This window comes from Lacerta agilis, chromosome 15 (assembly GCF_009819535.1).
Source record: "Lacerta agilis isolate rLacAgi1 chromosome 15, rLacAgi1.pri, whole genome shotgun sequence".
NCBI lineage: Eukaryota > Metazoa > Chordata > Lepidosauria > Squamata > Lacertidae > Lacerta > Lacerta agilis.
In genome coordinates, this window is record NC_046326.1 from 30,621,696 (window position 1) to 30,637,704 (window position 16,009).

General features: G+C 42.5%; 1 protein-coding gene across 3 annotated transcripts; it reads right to left on the bottom strand.

Annotated features, from left to right (window-relative positions):
- Nucleotides 1–460: 460 nt before the first annotated feature.
- Nucleotides 461–15,895, bottom strand: STYXL1 (serine/threonine/tyrosine interacting like 1). Of its 3 annotated transcripts, none has more exons than XM_033172304.1 (10): nt 15,831–15,893; nt 14,314–14,610; nt 13,275–13,336; nt 12,193–12,337; nt 11,992–12,048; nt 10,413–10,558; nt 2,478–2,623; nt 1,458–1,555; nt 1,122–1,231; nt 461–682 (listed from the first exon to the last, which is right to left on the bottom strand). In XM_033172304.1, the coding sequence occupies exons 2-10, from the start codon at nt 14,414–14,416 to the stop codon at nt 551–553; spliced, it is 999 nt and encodes a 332-aa protein (XP_033028195.1). In that variant the 5' UTR covers nt 14,417–14,610; nt 15,831–15,893; the 3' UTR covers nt 461–550. The 3 variants fall into 3 exon arrangements, with proteins under 3 accessions (XP_033028195.1, XP_033028194.1, XP_033028196.1); XM_033172303.1 differs by having other exon boundaries at nt 15,741–15,884; XM_033172305.1 differs by lacking the exons at nt 461–682; nt 1,122–1,231; nt 1,458–1,555; nt 2,478–2,623 and adding an exon at nt 3,702–4,040 and having other exon boundaries at nt 10,346–10,558; nt 15,741–15,895.
- Nucleotides 15,896–16,009: the final 114 nt, after the last annotated feature.

The window sequence follows — 16,009 nt, forward strand, 5'->3', positions numbered from 1 at the left end:
ATTCTTCCCAGGTTTCCACAGGGAAGTAATTTCTTATCATACCTGGCTTTGTGTTTCTACGGCCTTTTAATTTCCTGCAGTTTTTAATATCCCATTATTGTTGTTTTCCATGCTAATACTTGCATTTTTCTCTTTTATTGTTTGGTGCCTTTTGAAAAGCTTTTGCTGAGAGGCGGGACAGAAATTGTTCAAGTTCATAAACAAATAAAGACAAGCCAGAAAGCTGCTCCCCGGTGCAAGTTATCGATTATCTTGATAGACAAGTTCCAGATACACAGAGGTGGAAGGTATTTATTTCTGAATAAAGCACACAAAAGATCCTAACGCCATTCAGCTCTGTACACAGGAGTAAAGAGAACATGTGAGATATGTCATAAACCTGGCAGGCTAGAGATAATGATAATGAAAAATAAATATTTTTTTTTTTTTAAAAAAAATCAACTTCAAAAAATATAGAGTTCTGTTTCATCACCACCATTCGAAAGCCTTTGAAATTCCACTGCAGGAAGCCAGCAGTGATTCAGGGACTTTCTCTGTCCCCCGCTCTTGGTCAGTAATTCGGTTCGGAGATATCAGTGATATCGCTCAGGTAGATGCGTTCCTCCCATTCTGACAGCTGTCGCACAAACCCCCGATTGGGCCGCATGTTGATTTTGCACTTCTGAACATAGCTCCAAGCCTTCTACAAAAAAAGCAAGCAAACAGCAGAAGTAGCAGGGAGAGTGGGGAGGAATCCGTCTTCTAACAACAGAGGAGGGATCTGGACACTCCACCCCACCCCCTAGCATCTTGGCCAGGTAACTAAGCAGCTCAGCATGCTGAAGGTCCCAAGTTCAATCTCCATCTCAAGAGTCTGGTGATGGGAAGAGACATCCTTACCAAAGAACTTGGTCTTTCTTCCCAGCTTTACCTGGTGACATTCTTTGTGCAAAGCAGGCACTACTGTTGTGATTATTTATATCTGCCTTTGCCAAGTACATGGAGCTTTACAAACAACAAGGGCAACGTCATTTTCTGTTGTGCTTCTGGATTTTGGCAGCCAAACCCAAGGAGGGTTAAAAGGCAGGATATATGGATTGTAAGGAAACAATCCTGCCTGCCCCCCTCCTGCCTCCACTTACCTTTAAGTAAAGCCTGCAGGAATGCATGAGGTAGGCCATGACCACTGTGCTGCACCTGCTTATGCCCATGGTGGAGAAAACAAGGACTCTTTCCTTGTGAATGTGACTGTCTAGAAAAGAGGAACAAATACATGTAATAAATATTATTAATATTTCCACAACCAGAAGTCAAGTGTTTAAGATTTTTTTCTACAGGGCTTGGGAAGTTCTGGCCTGCAGGCCACATTTAGCCTCCTACACCCCTGTCCTACCAGTTGAAGAGCTTGGCGCACCTCCTTGGCGTTTTCCCATGTTTAGGGCATGGGGTAAGAGGAGAAGCCACCTTGGTCTACTCACCAATGAAGTGGCAGATCTTGGGAAAGTAGGAAAATATCTCTGCATCTGGAGAATCCGGAATAGGGATATGAAGCAGTCTGTCACTGTCTTCAAGGAAACTGGGAAACAGCAAAGAGAAGACCTGCTGGGGCACTTGCAAAAACTCTACCAGCCCAGCAAAATATGGCAAATGATGCAGGTATAGTCACCAACCTATTTGCCCAATGACCAGAAATGATGGGAGCTAGAAGTCCAGCAACATCTGGAACGTCACAGATTCCAGTGTTTAGTTCAACTCCCCAGCCCACCTTGAAGCCCAAAGGGAGACATTGAGCCAATCATTCTCTCTCACCATACCCTACCTTGTGGGGTTGGGCAAACTCAGGAAGGTTAGCTCCCTGGGGGAAGGGGAGGGGATAAAAAGGCAATAAATAAGGGGGGGGGTGGACAAGGGCCCATAATCAGACACCAAGGACAGTGTTGATAATGATGAGCCCCAAGAGGTTCATTGCTGAAAGGGACTTTGAACTGGGATCCCTTTGATCCCAGCCCAACACTCTAACCCAGCAGCTCCCAAAGTGGGTGGTACCCCAAGGGAAAAAGAGTACTCCTAAACATTTTTTTAGAAAAAAAACACTGCCAAAAGTATAAAATTAAGGTACATACCTAATAGGTTCACTGATTAATTAGTTCTCTCCATAGGCAAGTTCATCCATTTTGTTGAATTAAGCAAAAATTAATTGGATTTTGAATAAATATGTAATTAATTATTACTGTTTTGAATTGTATTGTCTTATTATATTCCTTCAGGGGTTGTGCAAACCGCTGCAGTGCTTTTTTAAGGGTAGTGAGCAATGGGGATGAGTTTTGGGGACCAAATGGGTGGAGACCCAAAAATGTTTGGGAACCACTGCCCTAACCTTTATACACAACTCTGGCTTAAAGATTATTTATGGGTTTGTAACTTTTGCGGCCTTCCTTGCAAGCCTGGAAAAGAACGGACAGCCAACTACTGCTCAGCCGGTTGTCACTGGAACTTACAATGTGCCAGCTTCTTCGCAGACATTGAGATGGGCTTTGATTTTCAGATCCTTCTGTATTTGGCTGTCACAGGCCTGGGCGTAATTTCCCATGTACAAGCGAGCAGGCAGGATCTCCACTGGGTAGGGCTTAAAGGCCTCTAGCTCCTTTAGGGGAAGGACATATCATCAGCAGCAGCATCTTCATATTTATTACTCACCAATCACCAGCAAGACCATGGCATGTTCAGATTTTAAAACAGTTAAAACATATTACACCCACAATAATAGGGTTGATCCCGAAAGTATTCTTAGAGTGGTTTAACTAGCTTCCCTCTGAGAAATTTAGCTCTGTGAGGGGAACAGGGGCCTCCGAACAACTCTCAGCACCCTCAACATACTACAGCTCCCAGGATTCTTTGGGTGAAGCCAAATGTTGTGAATAAGGCCTAGGTGAGTTGTGGAGAGTGGCCTAGAACATGCGGAAATAACGAGTGGACAAGGGGAGGATGGGTCTCCTGAGCTTCTCTGGAGGCAAAGAAGTCTAATGGACTGCCAGCCTGGTTTCCTCTTCAGGCACCTGGCTAAGGGATCAACACAGGGTTGCCATAAGTCCAGATTTTCCTGGACACAGCTGGAATACTGCAGTTGGAAGCAGTGTCTGGGCGGAAATCGCCAACATGTCTGGGAAAATCCATGTTAGCAAGAGTTCAGCAACTTCTGTGTCCGGATTTTCACTTTTTGAAATATGGCAACCCTAGATCAGCAAGAAGTGACTATAAGGCAGACATGATGTCTGAAGGGGCAACAGGGTTTAGTGAGCAGGAATAGGCTGGGGGAAGAGAGCAGTCCAGAATCAGAGGCAGGAGAAGGGGGGGAGACAGGAGACAGCGATGAAGCAGGCTGCTGAAGAATCCAGAAAGTCCCCCCTCCCCCCTCCTCCTGCAACAAGCTCCTCTCTCCCTTGGTCTCCCCTAACACAGAGAGGAATGAAGAGGGTGAAGCAAAGAGAGACATGATGAAGGAGCCTCAGGTTGCTTGGGATGGACCTGGAGAAGGAATCTTAGAGAGCAGTGGAAAGCAGGGGTCCTTTACTCCTTGCAACTGCCTCATTAAGGCAAGACGAGTTGCTGGGATCACTAGGCCTGTGCTGTTTGGGTTTCCTTGACCAAAGAGTTAACTTCACTGACACGTGTTTCATTGCTGACCTGCTCCTGACTGCTACTCTATCTGTCACTTGGAACTCTCCCCGGGCCATCCTCACTGGTGGTGCTTCACACCAGGGTGTTTTGGCCCAGCTGGAAGGAATCCCTGAGCTCCGATAATGCCTCGAATGACTGGAGGGTAGAGGGGTAAGTGACCTTATGTAGAAACCAGTCTACTGCACAAAGGTATACATTCATTGGTCTGCCCATTCTTTCCTCTGGACCTGCCCACTGCCATGTGGCCCCTGGAAGGTTGCGCTTTATGGAATGCAGCCCCCCACCCTGGCCTGAAGGTCCAATCAAAAGGGGGGCGTGCACCCGAGGTACGCCAACACCCCATACCCTGCCAAAAATATGCACGCTGAGAGCAGCAGCCCAACCTTTTTTTTTTTTTAAAGATTTTATTATTTTTCCATATGCATATATAAAGAAAACTAAACATACACCAATACACTAAAAATACAAAATACAATAAACAATAAACAAATCAAACAATAACACAATAAACATAAGAAAAACACATACAAACCTGTCTAAACACTAATCTTTATCTCATTCTTATTTTATCTTCTAAGCATAAATGGGACTTCCCCCACCCCCTCCACTGCATTGTTATTCCAATATACTTTAGGTAGCTATATATCTACTTTCATAACTATTAACCATCTTATTTGTCCTTAGATTCCTTTACTAAAAACATAGTTCTTAATCCATTCTCCAAATCTTCAGACATTCTTATTTATATCTTATATTATAAAATTCTTACCAGATCTTCAACTTGAATTTATCTAGCTAAAGCCTGTTCGATAGCTAATTCTACTCAGATATTCAGTTTTACACCATTAACTAAATAATCCTTAAATTTCTTCCAATCCTTCGACACCTTCTCCTCCCTCTGGTCTCGGATTCTCGCGGTCAGTTCAGCAAGCTCCATAAAGTCCATTAACTTCATCTGCCATTCTTCCACCGTTGGAATCTCTTCACCCTTCCAATTTCTTGCCAGTAAAATTCTAGCTGCTGTTGTGGCATACATAAAAAATACTCTGTCCCGACTGGGTATCTGTTCGTTGGTCATGCTCAAAAGGAAAGCCTCTGGTTTCTTACTAAAGGTAATTTTCATTACCTTTTTGAGTTCATTGTAAATCTTATCCCAGAAGGCTTTGACCCTTGGGCATGTCCACCACATATGATAAAAGGTACCTTCCACTGATTTGCACTTCCAACACAAATTGGTCATTGACGGGTTCATCTTAGCAATCTTAACTGGTGTTAAGTACCATCTATACAACATTTTCATAATATTTTCTCTTAAGTTATTACAAGCTGTAAATTTGATACCTTCCTTCCACAGTCTTTCCCAGTCCTCTAACATGATATTATGTCCCACATCCTTTGCCCAGTCTATCATTGTTGATTTAACCATTTCATCCTTCGTATGCCACTCTAGCAACAAGTTATACATTTTGGAAAGATTTTTTGAGTTCGATTCTATTAGCTCTGTTTCCAGTTTTGATTTTTCGACTTGAAAACCAATCTTCTTGTCTGCTTTAAAAATCTCATAAATTTGATGATATTGCAGCCAGTCGGTGACCTCGCTTTTTTACCTTTCAATTTAAACGATTCACCTTCCTGCTGCAATATATCTGCATATCTTAACCATCTTGCAGACATATTAGGTCTCTTATAGGCCTTGGCCTCCACCGGTGAGATCCATCTAGGAGTCTTTCTCTCTAACAAGTCTTTATATCTCACCCAAACCTGGTACAAGGCTTTTCTAACAATATGATTTTTAAAAGTCTTGTGGACCTTAGCCTTGTCATACCAAAGATATGCATGCCAGCCAAACATGTTGTCAAAGCCTTCCAAATCTAAAACATCTGTATTTTCCAATTTAAACCAATCTTTCAACCAGCAAAAGGCCGCCGCTTCGAAATAAATCCTTAAGTCCGGCAGAGCAAAGCCTCCTCTCTCTTTAGAGTCCGTTAAAATCTTAAATTTAATTCTAGGCTTTTTTCCCTGCCATATAAATTTTGATAGGTCCTTTTGCCATGTTTTAAAGCAGTCTAACTTATCTAAAATTGGAATGGCTTGAAATAAAAACAGCATCCTTGGTAAGACATTCATCTTCACCGCAGCTATTCTGCCCATCAGTGAGAGTTTCAGTCTTGTCCATATCTCTAAGTCCTTTTTTATGTCGGTCCACAGCTTCTCATAATTGTCCTTATACAGGTTCAGGTTTTTTGCAGTGAGATTGATCCCTAGATATTTTACTTTCTTAGCAAAGTTGAGGCCAGTAGATTCTTGTAGCTCTTGTATTTGTTCTGTTTTCATATTTTTAGTCAACACTTTGGTCTTCTGTTTGTTAAGTTTGAAGCCGGCTACCTGCCCATACTTCTCAATTAATTCCAATGCTTTGGGGACACTACTTTCAGGGTCTTGTAGGGATAACATTAAATCATCTGCAAAGGCACGTACCTTGTATTCCTTCTCTCCCACCCTTATTCCTTTAATCTGGTTCTCTTTTCGTAACATATTTAGAAGAACCTCCAGGACCGTAATGAATAATAAAGGGGAGATAGGGCACCCTTGTCTTGTTCCTTTTTCCACTCTAATCTCCTCCGATATCACACTGTTGATTATAATTTTTGCTTTTTGTTCTGTGTAAATGGCGTTAATGCCATTCAAAAATCGTTGTCCAACTGCCATTCTTTCCAGATTTTTCTTCATAAATGTCCAAGAAATATTGTCAAAGGCTTTTTCTGCATCTATAAACATCAGTGCTGCATCTATATTTATGTTTTTTTCCAGTTTCTCTAAGATGTCCACGACAATTCTAGTATTGTTATTTAGTTGTCTACCTGGTAAAAAACCTGCTTGATCTTTATGTATATGTTCCTTGAGCACTCTTTTTAATCTTGTAGCCATGACATTCGCAAAAATCTTATAGTCCACGTTTAACAAAGAAATTGGACGGTAATTTTTCATATTAGTCTTATCTGTATCTGGTTTCGGGATCAGTGTGATATAGGCCTCTTTCCATGTCTCTGGTGCCCTATCTCCTTCTAGTATTTTATTGCAAACTTCTTTTAAAGGCTGTGATAGCCAATCTTTCAAACATTTGTAGTATTTTGCAGTCAGACCATCTGGTCCTGGGGCCTTTCCTATCTGCATATTATTAATTGCTTCTTCAATCTCTTGTGTCGAAATAGGGTGGTTGAGTATTCTTGATTTATCTTCTGGGACTTTTTGCAATCCATTTTTCTCCAGGAATTGGTCAATCTCTATTTCATCTATCTTCTCCTCCTTGTACAGTTGTTTGTAAAACCTTTGAAAATGCCATCTAATTTCCTCTGGATTCTCCACCATCTTGCCGTTTACTACCAGATTGTTGATGATATTTGCTTTTTGTCTTTTCTTTAATTGCCAAGCTAGTAGTTTTCCACATTTATTTGCTGACTCGAAGGATCTCTGTTTCATCATTTTAATCTTCCATTCGATATCTTGATTTATGATTTTAGCATATTGGGATTGCAAGTATTTTATTTCTTTTAGTATTTTTTGGTTCTTAGGGTGTCCTCTTAGTTCTTTCTCTTTCCCTTGAATTAATTTCAAAAGTCTTTCCGTTTCTGCGTTTTGTTGTCTCTTCTTTTTTGCCTTTTCACTTATCAGGAACCCTCTCATTACTGCCTTGCTTGCATCCCAAACAATCCTCTTTTCCACCTCCGAATTTAAATTAAATTGGAAATACTCCTTCATCTTTTTTTCTGCCCTTTCTACTAGCTTGGTATCTCTCATCAAGGTATCATCCATTCTCCATCTAAAAGAGTCCTTGGAAATTAGTTTTAGATTTGCTTGTACAGGGTTATGGTCTGAATATGTTTTAGGGCCAATTTCTGCTTTACATAATTTCGGTGTCAATTCATTCGATATCCAAATGTAATCTATTCTCGACCATGACTGCTGAGGTTCACTGAAAAAAGTTGCCTCTGTTTCCATAGGGTTTCTTAGCCTCCAAGCATCCACCAAATTTAAATTATCAACCATTTCGAAAAAAGTCCTTGGCAGTTTCCCTTCGTTTGTTAATTTAGTCCTCTGGGATCTATCCATTAATGTGGAAACTGCCCCATTAAAATCTCCAAGGCATATTATTTTGTAGTCCAAATATTCCAACAGCAGATCATGGATCTTTTTATAAAAAATTGACTTACTATCATTGGGTGCATAGAGTCCCAGAATCAGGAATTTTTCGCCTTGTACTTTAATTTCAATTGCAATGTACCTCCCTTCTTCATCTTTAAATAGCTGTCTTGGGCTGTATTTCTCTTTTACGTATATTACCACTCCTCTCTTCTTGACTTTATCCGATGATATAAATTCTTGGCCTAGTTTTTTGTTTTGTAGAATTCTTCTATGTCGTCGAACCACATGGGTCTCCTGTAGACAAATTATATCTAGATTCTTTTTTTCCAAACTATGAAACACTCTGTGTCTCTTTGGTCTCTGGTTTAATCCCCGAACATTCCATGTCATCAATTTTAGAGCCATTTTGAGTCTTTAATCTGATCCTCCTGTAGCTAGGTCTTTCTTATCTTTTTCTGAATCTCTTGGGTCTCCTGTTCCTGGTGGTGGAAGCTCTCCTGGTATCCCTGGAGGTGGAAACACCCCAGGTAGTCGGTACATATACGCTGGGTCCAAAGCAGAGCCCTTGAAATCTTCCAAATGTTTGTCTAGAAACTTTTGCTTATCAGCCGGAGATCTTATCCTGATTCTTTTTTCTTTAAACATAAAAGTCAGTCCTTCTGGAAATTCCCAGCTAAAGGAGATATTCCTTCTTCTTAGCTCAGTTGTTAGGTTGTTATAGGATGCTCTTTTATCCAGGAAAAATTTGGGGATGTCTTTAAAAAGCACAACTCTGTTCTGCTGTACCACTAGATTGTTCTTATAGTGCAGGTCCAAGATGTAATCTCTTTGGTATCTGTTGTTCAACACAATAAGGCAGTCGCTCACCGTCTTGGAGCTTTTCTTTCCTTTTGTGCCAAATCTGAAGGCCTTCACTATGAGTGCTGAGACGTCTTCTTCTTTCAAATGCCAAAATGTTGAGAATTGAGTTACGATATAGTCCTTTAGGCTTCCTTCCTCCAATTCTGGTAAGGCCCTGATACGAATGTTTCCTTCCCTCTGTTGTAGTTGCAGAAACGCGAGAGACTCTTCCACACTTCTCTGCCTGGATCCAATTTTTTCTATATTCTCCAGGTCAATATTATCTAACTTCTGCTCGACTGTCCGAATTTTCTCTTTTACTACCTTAATTTCCTCTGTCTCCTTTTTTAAGACAGTTACTTCCTGAACAACTTTATTAATTTCTTCTCTGTTTTTCCTCACGTTTTGCTCAATTTGACCAATTGATGCTTCAAGTCTTTGAGAGGATTCTTTTATTTCTGCTTGTAGTTTCTCCGTTGCAGAGTTTACTGTTGAATTAACAGAGTTTACTGAGGATTGTGTCTGTTTCACATCCTCAGAAACTTTTTTCAGTCCTTCTGTAATTTCTGCAATACTTAAAGTTAGTTTCTCAATAGCCTGGGCCATTTGTTCTTGTGTAGTTAAAGAAAAGGAGCTCTTTCTTTGTTGTGTTTTAGCTCTTGTGCTTTCTTGCATATCTTGTTCACTTTGCAGCTGCAATCTCAAGGTCACACCAGTTTTAGTAATTGTCCCAGACATTCACAGTAGAAAGCCAACAGTCCCAAAAGTCAACACCAGGTGGCCAGCACTTCTATCCAGATAACAAAGAGGCAACAGAGCAAAGCCAAAAGTCCCAGGAAACCCAGGCAGTTTCAACCAGTTCTAACCCTCCAAAAAAAAATAGGCAAAGATCCTTAAAGTTTAAAGTTCTAAAGTCTCTCAAAAGTCAAGAAGAAATTAATTTCCAACAGTCCAAGGCAACAATAAAATTTTATATAGTGTATCCACCAAGTCCACAATGTTTCCTGGGCTGCAGACAGCCACAAAAAAGTTTATTCAGTCTCTCTCTGGAAACAGTTGCAAAAAATAACAATCCAAGGGTAGGAAATGGCAACTAAATTACGCTGCCTGCTTACTGACCCGGAATCCTATCCAGAGGGTGAAGCAGTGTCTTCTTGAGTTACCATTCTCAGTTTTAAGTCTTTATATCCAATTTAAACAACTTTAAAATCACTTTTACGAAGTTCAGCAGAGTTAGCAAAACTTTTTCCCGTTAGCCGCGGCTTAGCGCTCTTGCCGCTACCTCGCTCTATCAGCAGTTCAAAGGGAGCGGGCTTCCTTTTGAAGTTTCTCTGTAAGTTTTCAAAAGTCTTAATTCCAGCAAGAAAAGCAAGTTTACTTACAGAGTCTCTACTGTAGTCCAAGTTAGGAAGTGCCAGATGCTCAGGAAAGGCGAAATCGCTGCTTCGTTCCTCAGGGGCAGCCGACTCTTCAGTCCCGTGTCAGCGCTCCGTTCACCCGTTCTCCCCCCTTACGAGGGTCGATCGGGAGCGGAGATGACACGTCTGGGACCCACGAGTCCGGAGTCCACGGGACGCTCTTCCCGTGGTTTTAAGGGGTCCGTGGCGCAGGCACGGGAACCCCTATAGCCCACCGGGGAACCGGAGCTTCTCAACTCCCGTCCGCCATTACCCGGCACCTAACCGGAAGTCCGCAGCAGCCCAACCTGAGGAGGAGATGGCAACAACCTCACTAAGAAGTTGAAAGCCTGCTCTCTGAAATCTCCCTCTCACCTGAGGCATCCAGAATATCTTCTGGGTCCGCAGGTAATGGTAAGTCGCTGTGAACAATTCGTACCCGCCCCTCAGGACCAGGACTGGATTACTGGTGAACTGCTGCATAATCCTGGCACAGCGAGCTGCGGATCCCACTGGGGCATCTAGATAAAATTGTGAGAGGCATGTGTTTAAAAAGAAAAGCACTCCAGAGGCACCTGCTTCTGGCCTTGTCACCAGCGAAACCATTGGATTTGCCATCTATTGCATTTCTCCCATTACTTTGTTAGCCCACCGTTCAAAACAATCGGATGACAATCTCTGTTACCTTTTCCTCCCACCGTTCAAGACCACCTGCCTCTGAAGGCATGCCTCTTCCCATATACTCCCTCCCCTGGGAGGGGGAATTGTAGTGTGTTTGGTGATATCACATAGAGACATAGGAAGCTGTGTCAACCTAGCTGAGTACTGTCTACACCACGGTCTCCAGTTGTTGTTGCACTACAACTCCCATCATCCCTAGCTAGCAGGACCAGCGTTCAGTCATGATGGGAACTGTATAGTGGTACCTCAGTTCTCAAACTTAATCCGTTCCGGAAGTCCGTTCCAAAACCAAGGTGCGCTTTCCCATAGAAAGTAATGCAAAATCAATTAATCCGTTCCAGACTTTTAAAAACAACCCCTAAAACAGCAATTTAACATGAATTTTACTATCTATTGAGACCACTGATCCATAAAATGAAAGCAATAATCAATGTCCTGTACTATAAAATAAATAAAGACAGTGTAGATGATACAAATAAAATTAAAAAAATTCTTACCTGCACTGAAGATAGTCATTGTCTGGATGCGGGGGGGCTTTTATCCATTTCCAGTCACACAATCCATCCATCCATCCATCCATCCATCCATCAGTTGCTGAACTGGGTTCCACGCAGTGACAAAAACAAATTAACCAAAAAGCAAAAACGCAAAATAAATAGCAAAAACAAAAGTGCCAAACGTACTCCATTCCAGAAGTCTGTTTGACACAGCTTCTGATTGGTGCAGGCTCCCCGGAAACAATAGCCGACGGCCGCATTGGACGTTCGCTTCCAAAAAACATTTGAAAACCAGAACACTCACTTCCAGGTTTTCGGTGTTTGGGAACCAAGGCGTTTGAGTACCAAGGTGTTTGAGAACCAAGATACCACTGTAGTCCAAAAGCAGCTGAAGACCCAAGTTTGGGAAATCCTGGTCTACCATGACCAGCAGTGGCTCGTCAGGAGTTCAGGCAGGAGCCTTTCCCCAGCCCCACCCTGGATATGCCTGGAACTGAACCTGGGACCTCCTGCATCCAAATCAGGTGCTCTCCCAATCAGCTAACCGCCCCCATTCATGCTGAAATCCATAGGGGGCTTTTTGATCAAAACCTGCAGAGCCACTTCCTTTTGCCTCCAGATCTCAATAATGTGTTTTGTTCACACCAAGTGCAGTGAGGACACTTCAAAACCAGACCCTTTGGCTCGACATAGTGTCTGCCTGTTTCTCTCGTAGCTCCTTGGCTTGTCTCAACAACCTCTAGACTGCCACTATCGTGATTACAGATAGAACTCACTCTCCTCAGAAGATCTCTTGGTTCTTAATTTGTTGATGTCCTCTCCCTTGTCAAATGCTGGGTGGAGGAAGGAAAAAATGAGAATTTTTTAAACAGATGATTAAGAGCTTTTACTTCAAGATGTGTCCCAGCTCTTTTTAAGCTTCGCTCTTGCGTGAGCTGGGGTTATGAGATCAAAACAGCAGAAAGAGGAAGACTTACGGGTTAGTTCTTTATCCACTTCATACAAATCATAATCTATGTCGTAAGCAGCCTCCACTGAGGTAGATTTGCCATCGTATACCACGCAGTATCGAACACACTCCAGATTGACGGACGGAGGAACTATGAATTTGCCCAACGCATTCTTTAGAAAGAAAGAAGGGTGGGGGCTGGATTAATGACTTTTTTGTGTGAAAACGAATATACTTCTTACTGTGTTGCATGAAAGATACTTGCATTCTGAAAGACATGTGTGCTTGGAGCCCTGTTACCTCTTAGGCTGAGGTCAAATCTTGTACCTTTCGCATCAACCAAACTGTAGGCACAGAGACCCTTTCAATTACCTTTCTGTTGTTTTGTTACCATTAGCATGCTTTGTTCAATTTATGTCACCTGCTCCAAAAGTCTCTCAGTGACGGAACTTTACATAAATAATTAAAGAAAACAGCCAGCAAGTTTAACGCTAAAACAAATATCCGTTCCCCGCCCTAAACAAATAATGCATTACACCCGATTGTCTCAAAAGCCTGGTAAAAAAGAGGTATGTGAGGGGAGGGAACCTCAGAACCGGGGGCCAAATGTGGTCTCTAGACCTTTCTAATTTAGCCACAGGCTAAAATTCCTCCTCTCTTTTCCCCAGGCCATGCCCCACACTGCCCTACAGTGTACTCTCCTTGAGTGTTTTTGCCTGGCTGGAATCTGACAATGCTTCTTGCTTGCCTGGTTGGAGAATGGAGGGGCATCACACAAGAGTCAAACTGATTGGATAAAGGTAAAATTTACATCTCCACCCACTTTCCTCTCTGGTTCCGTTCCCTGCTGGCATGTGGCCTCTGATGTTAAATCTCTGCCGGGGTTCCCTCACCAAAAAGAAATTTGGATCTCAGCATCCAAGGATCTATTGCACCAACATATATAACATGGCTTTTATCTTATTTTAATGGTTTAATTGCTCCCGACAACCTTTGCCTCACAGTGAAAGGGCTCCGGAAGGGGAGAACCTAATGCTTTACCTAGGGTCTGTCCAAGCAACAGGAGGTGGCTGCAAACAAACAACCAAGACACCCCAAAATGTCACTCGCCTTTCTGACTCGTATCGCTGTCATCAAGTGGCTTTCATTGTACTCCCTCCTCGTACGAGCATCTGAAAGCAATGCAACAGGGCGGTGAAGAAAGCGAATGAATTGAAAACAGTGAGAAATTTGATTCTGCCTTTGCTATGTTTTTTCCAAACGCTTCTGCATTCTCTTCATTTCTACTCTACATGAACTGTTGATCTGCAAAACAATGTGATTTACTTCTGTGAAAGGGTAAGAATTCCCCCTTGCCCTGTGTTTGTGCCTGAGTCACTGTGCTGGCCTTACCTGGGGCAAGTAATCCTGCTGCAGGTCTGCAATTGGAAGGGACACCTGATGCACAGGCAGCAGAATGACAAAGCCCCATAGAATATGGCCTACAGTTCAAGCCTTTACAAGGCTGGTGGTCTTGATGGCTATGTAGCATCTCCACATTCTGTGGCAGGTCAATCTGCTTGGTCACTGTAGACTAGATGGAACTTGCATCTGCTCCAGTGAAGCCCTCCTTATATTCTTACACGCAATGCCAGCAGAGGCCTGATGGAAGTAGGAGCAGAGTCACAAAAGTGAAAATCAAGGAGGCATGCACCGGTCAGTGAGGATGCATTCCTGGGCCTCAGGGCAGCCTTCAATTGTTTAAGCAATTTCATTTCTCACCATTTGGAAACAGGAGGAAGTCAAGAAACCCTTGACATGCTTCTGTAGGGTGGGAAAAAAATACTCATTTTGCAGCTGAGGAAACAGGTGCAGGTCAACAGGCTTGTTATTTATGATACCTTGCTATAAGGATTAAGTGTATATACAATGTCATTTGCAAGCTACAGGGTGGTTAATGATGATGTAACAGAAAGTCCAACTGATGCCAATGGGAGAGGTAAACTCTGAACAAACACACGCAACATGCGGCTAATAATGTGCTAACAAGTATTTATACAAAATACATAGACAGAAAATATATCAGAGTCACAAATAATAGAAGTCACATAAATGTTCAATGAACAGAAATAGAAGACGTAGTCAGTCAGTGTGAAAGAACATAACTTACCCATTAAACAGAGATAGTTTGGTTCTGCTAGTCTAGAGATTTTTGTGGACTGGTTCAACATATTATACAGTTCTGTTGGTTCACACAATGCCACCCCAGCCATGATGCTAGAAAAGAATGATTCAACACTGAGGACACAACTGTATTCTCAAAACACTGGACTCCTGTAAGTAGGCTACTTCACATTCAGGTAGTTTATCCACAAACAGAAAAAGGCCCCTTCATATCTCAGCTTGCAGTCTGAAAATCCAGGTAGTTTGTTCTGTGCAAGAATCTGGGTGTCTGGATACGATTCGACTGAAAAAGCAAAGGGGAAATGTGGATTGTTAACCAGGGCTTCTGTCTAGTTATAGAAATCGCACCACCTTTATATGAATTAAGAACACAAGGAGAGCCTGCTGGATCAGGACAATGGCTCATCTAGTCCAGCACTGAAGACAGAGGAACACCAACAACAATATAAAATAAATAATACAAATGCATATAGAGATATGCAGTTCCTAGTTAAACGCTGGCACTCATTTCCACAGGAAGCAGTGATGGCCCCCAAACTTGGATGGCTTTAAAAAGGACTGAACCAATTCATGGAGTAGACAATCAATGGCTGCTAGCCACGATGCCTATGTTCTGCCTCCACAGTCAGAGGTGGTAATGCTTCTGAATACCAGTTGTTGGAAACTGCAGGAGAGGGTGATGCTTTGTGCTGCCCTCCCATGTGCTGTCCCTGCAGCTTGCAAAAAAACAAAAACCCTCTCTCTGTCTCTGGAGGTTCATGGTTATATCTAGTTAAGAATATACTCACTGAAATCAATCGAGTCAGTGTAGTGTAGCAGTTAGAGTGTCAGACAAGGACTTGCAGTACCAGGGTTCAAATCCTCAATCAGCCATGAAACTCACTGGGTGACCTTGGGCCACTCAATGCCTCACACAGCCTAACCTACCTCACATCATTGTTGTGAAGATAAAATGGGGAGGAGAAGAAACTATGTATGGCAACTTGAGCAGCTTGGAGGAAAAAAAAGCTGTGATACAAGTGCAAATAAAAAAATAATAATCATGCCCATTGGACCTGCCCACCGCAGGAGTGATGCAAGGGTGAAATGGGATAAAGCCTGCAAATCACCCTTTAAGGAAAGATGGGTTATCAATGCAATAGCAAGATTTTAACTGTATGGTTCTGAAAAATAAGGCGAGACCAGACCACAACAGGCAGATTGTGACCATTTAGTCGCTTTGTGTAATAAATATATACTCCATCTTGCATCACAAAATGGTGCAATTATTTTAAAAAAATGAAACAAGGAAATGTTCCTCAAATATCAATGAATCCAATTCATGAAAACAAAGAATAATAATTGTTATTATTAATGACTGAATTATTATCATCATCACACCATGATGATGATGAATGATGGCAGCCCACCAACCTGAGTGGCCTCGGGTTCCCATTGCTATGACACCTGTGGCTCCCGTTGCCATGGTGCGTTTGTCAACTGTTGCCACGGTAACCATGGTACCTTGTATTCCACAATGCCAGCGGCTGCGATGTCATAGTCACGGAGGCCACGCCCAGCTTCGCAGCGACTGCCCTACTGGACCGGGCGCTATAGGAACCCCATCGACGGGGGAGCGGGACACCTTTATCTATCTCTTCGTTATCGGCTCGGCTTCTTTCCATCCGCGGGCTCACCGCCCC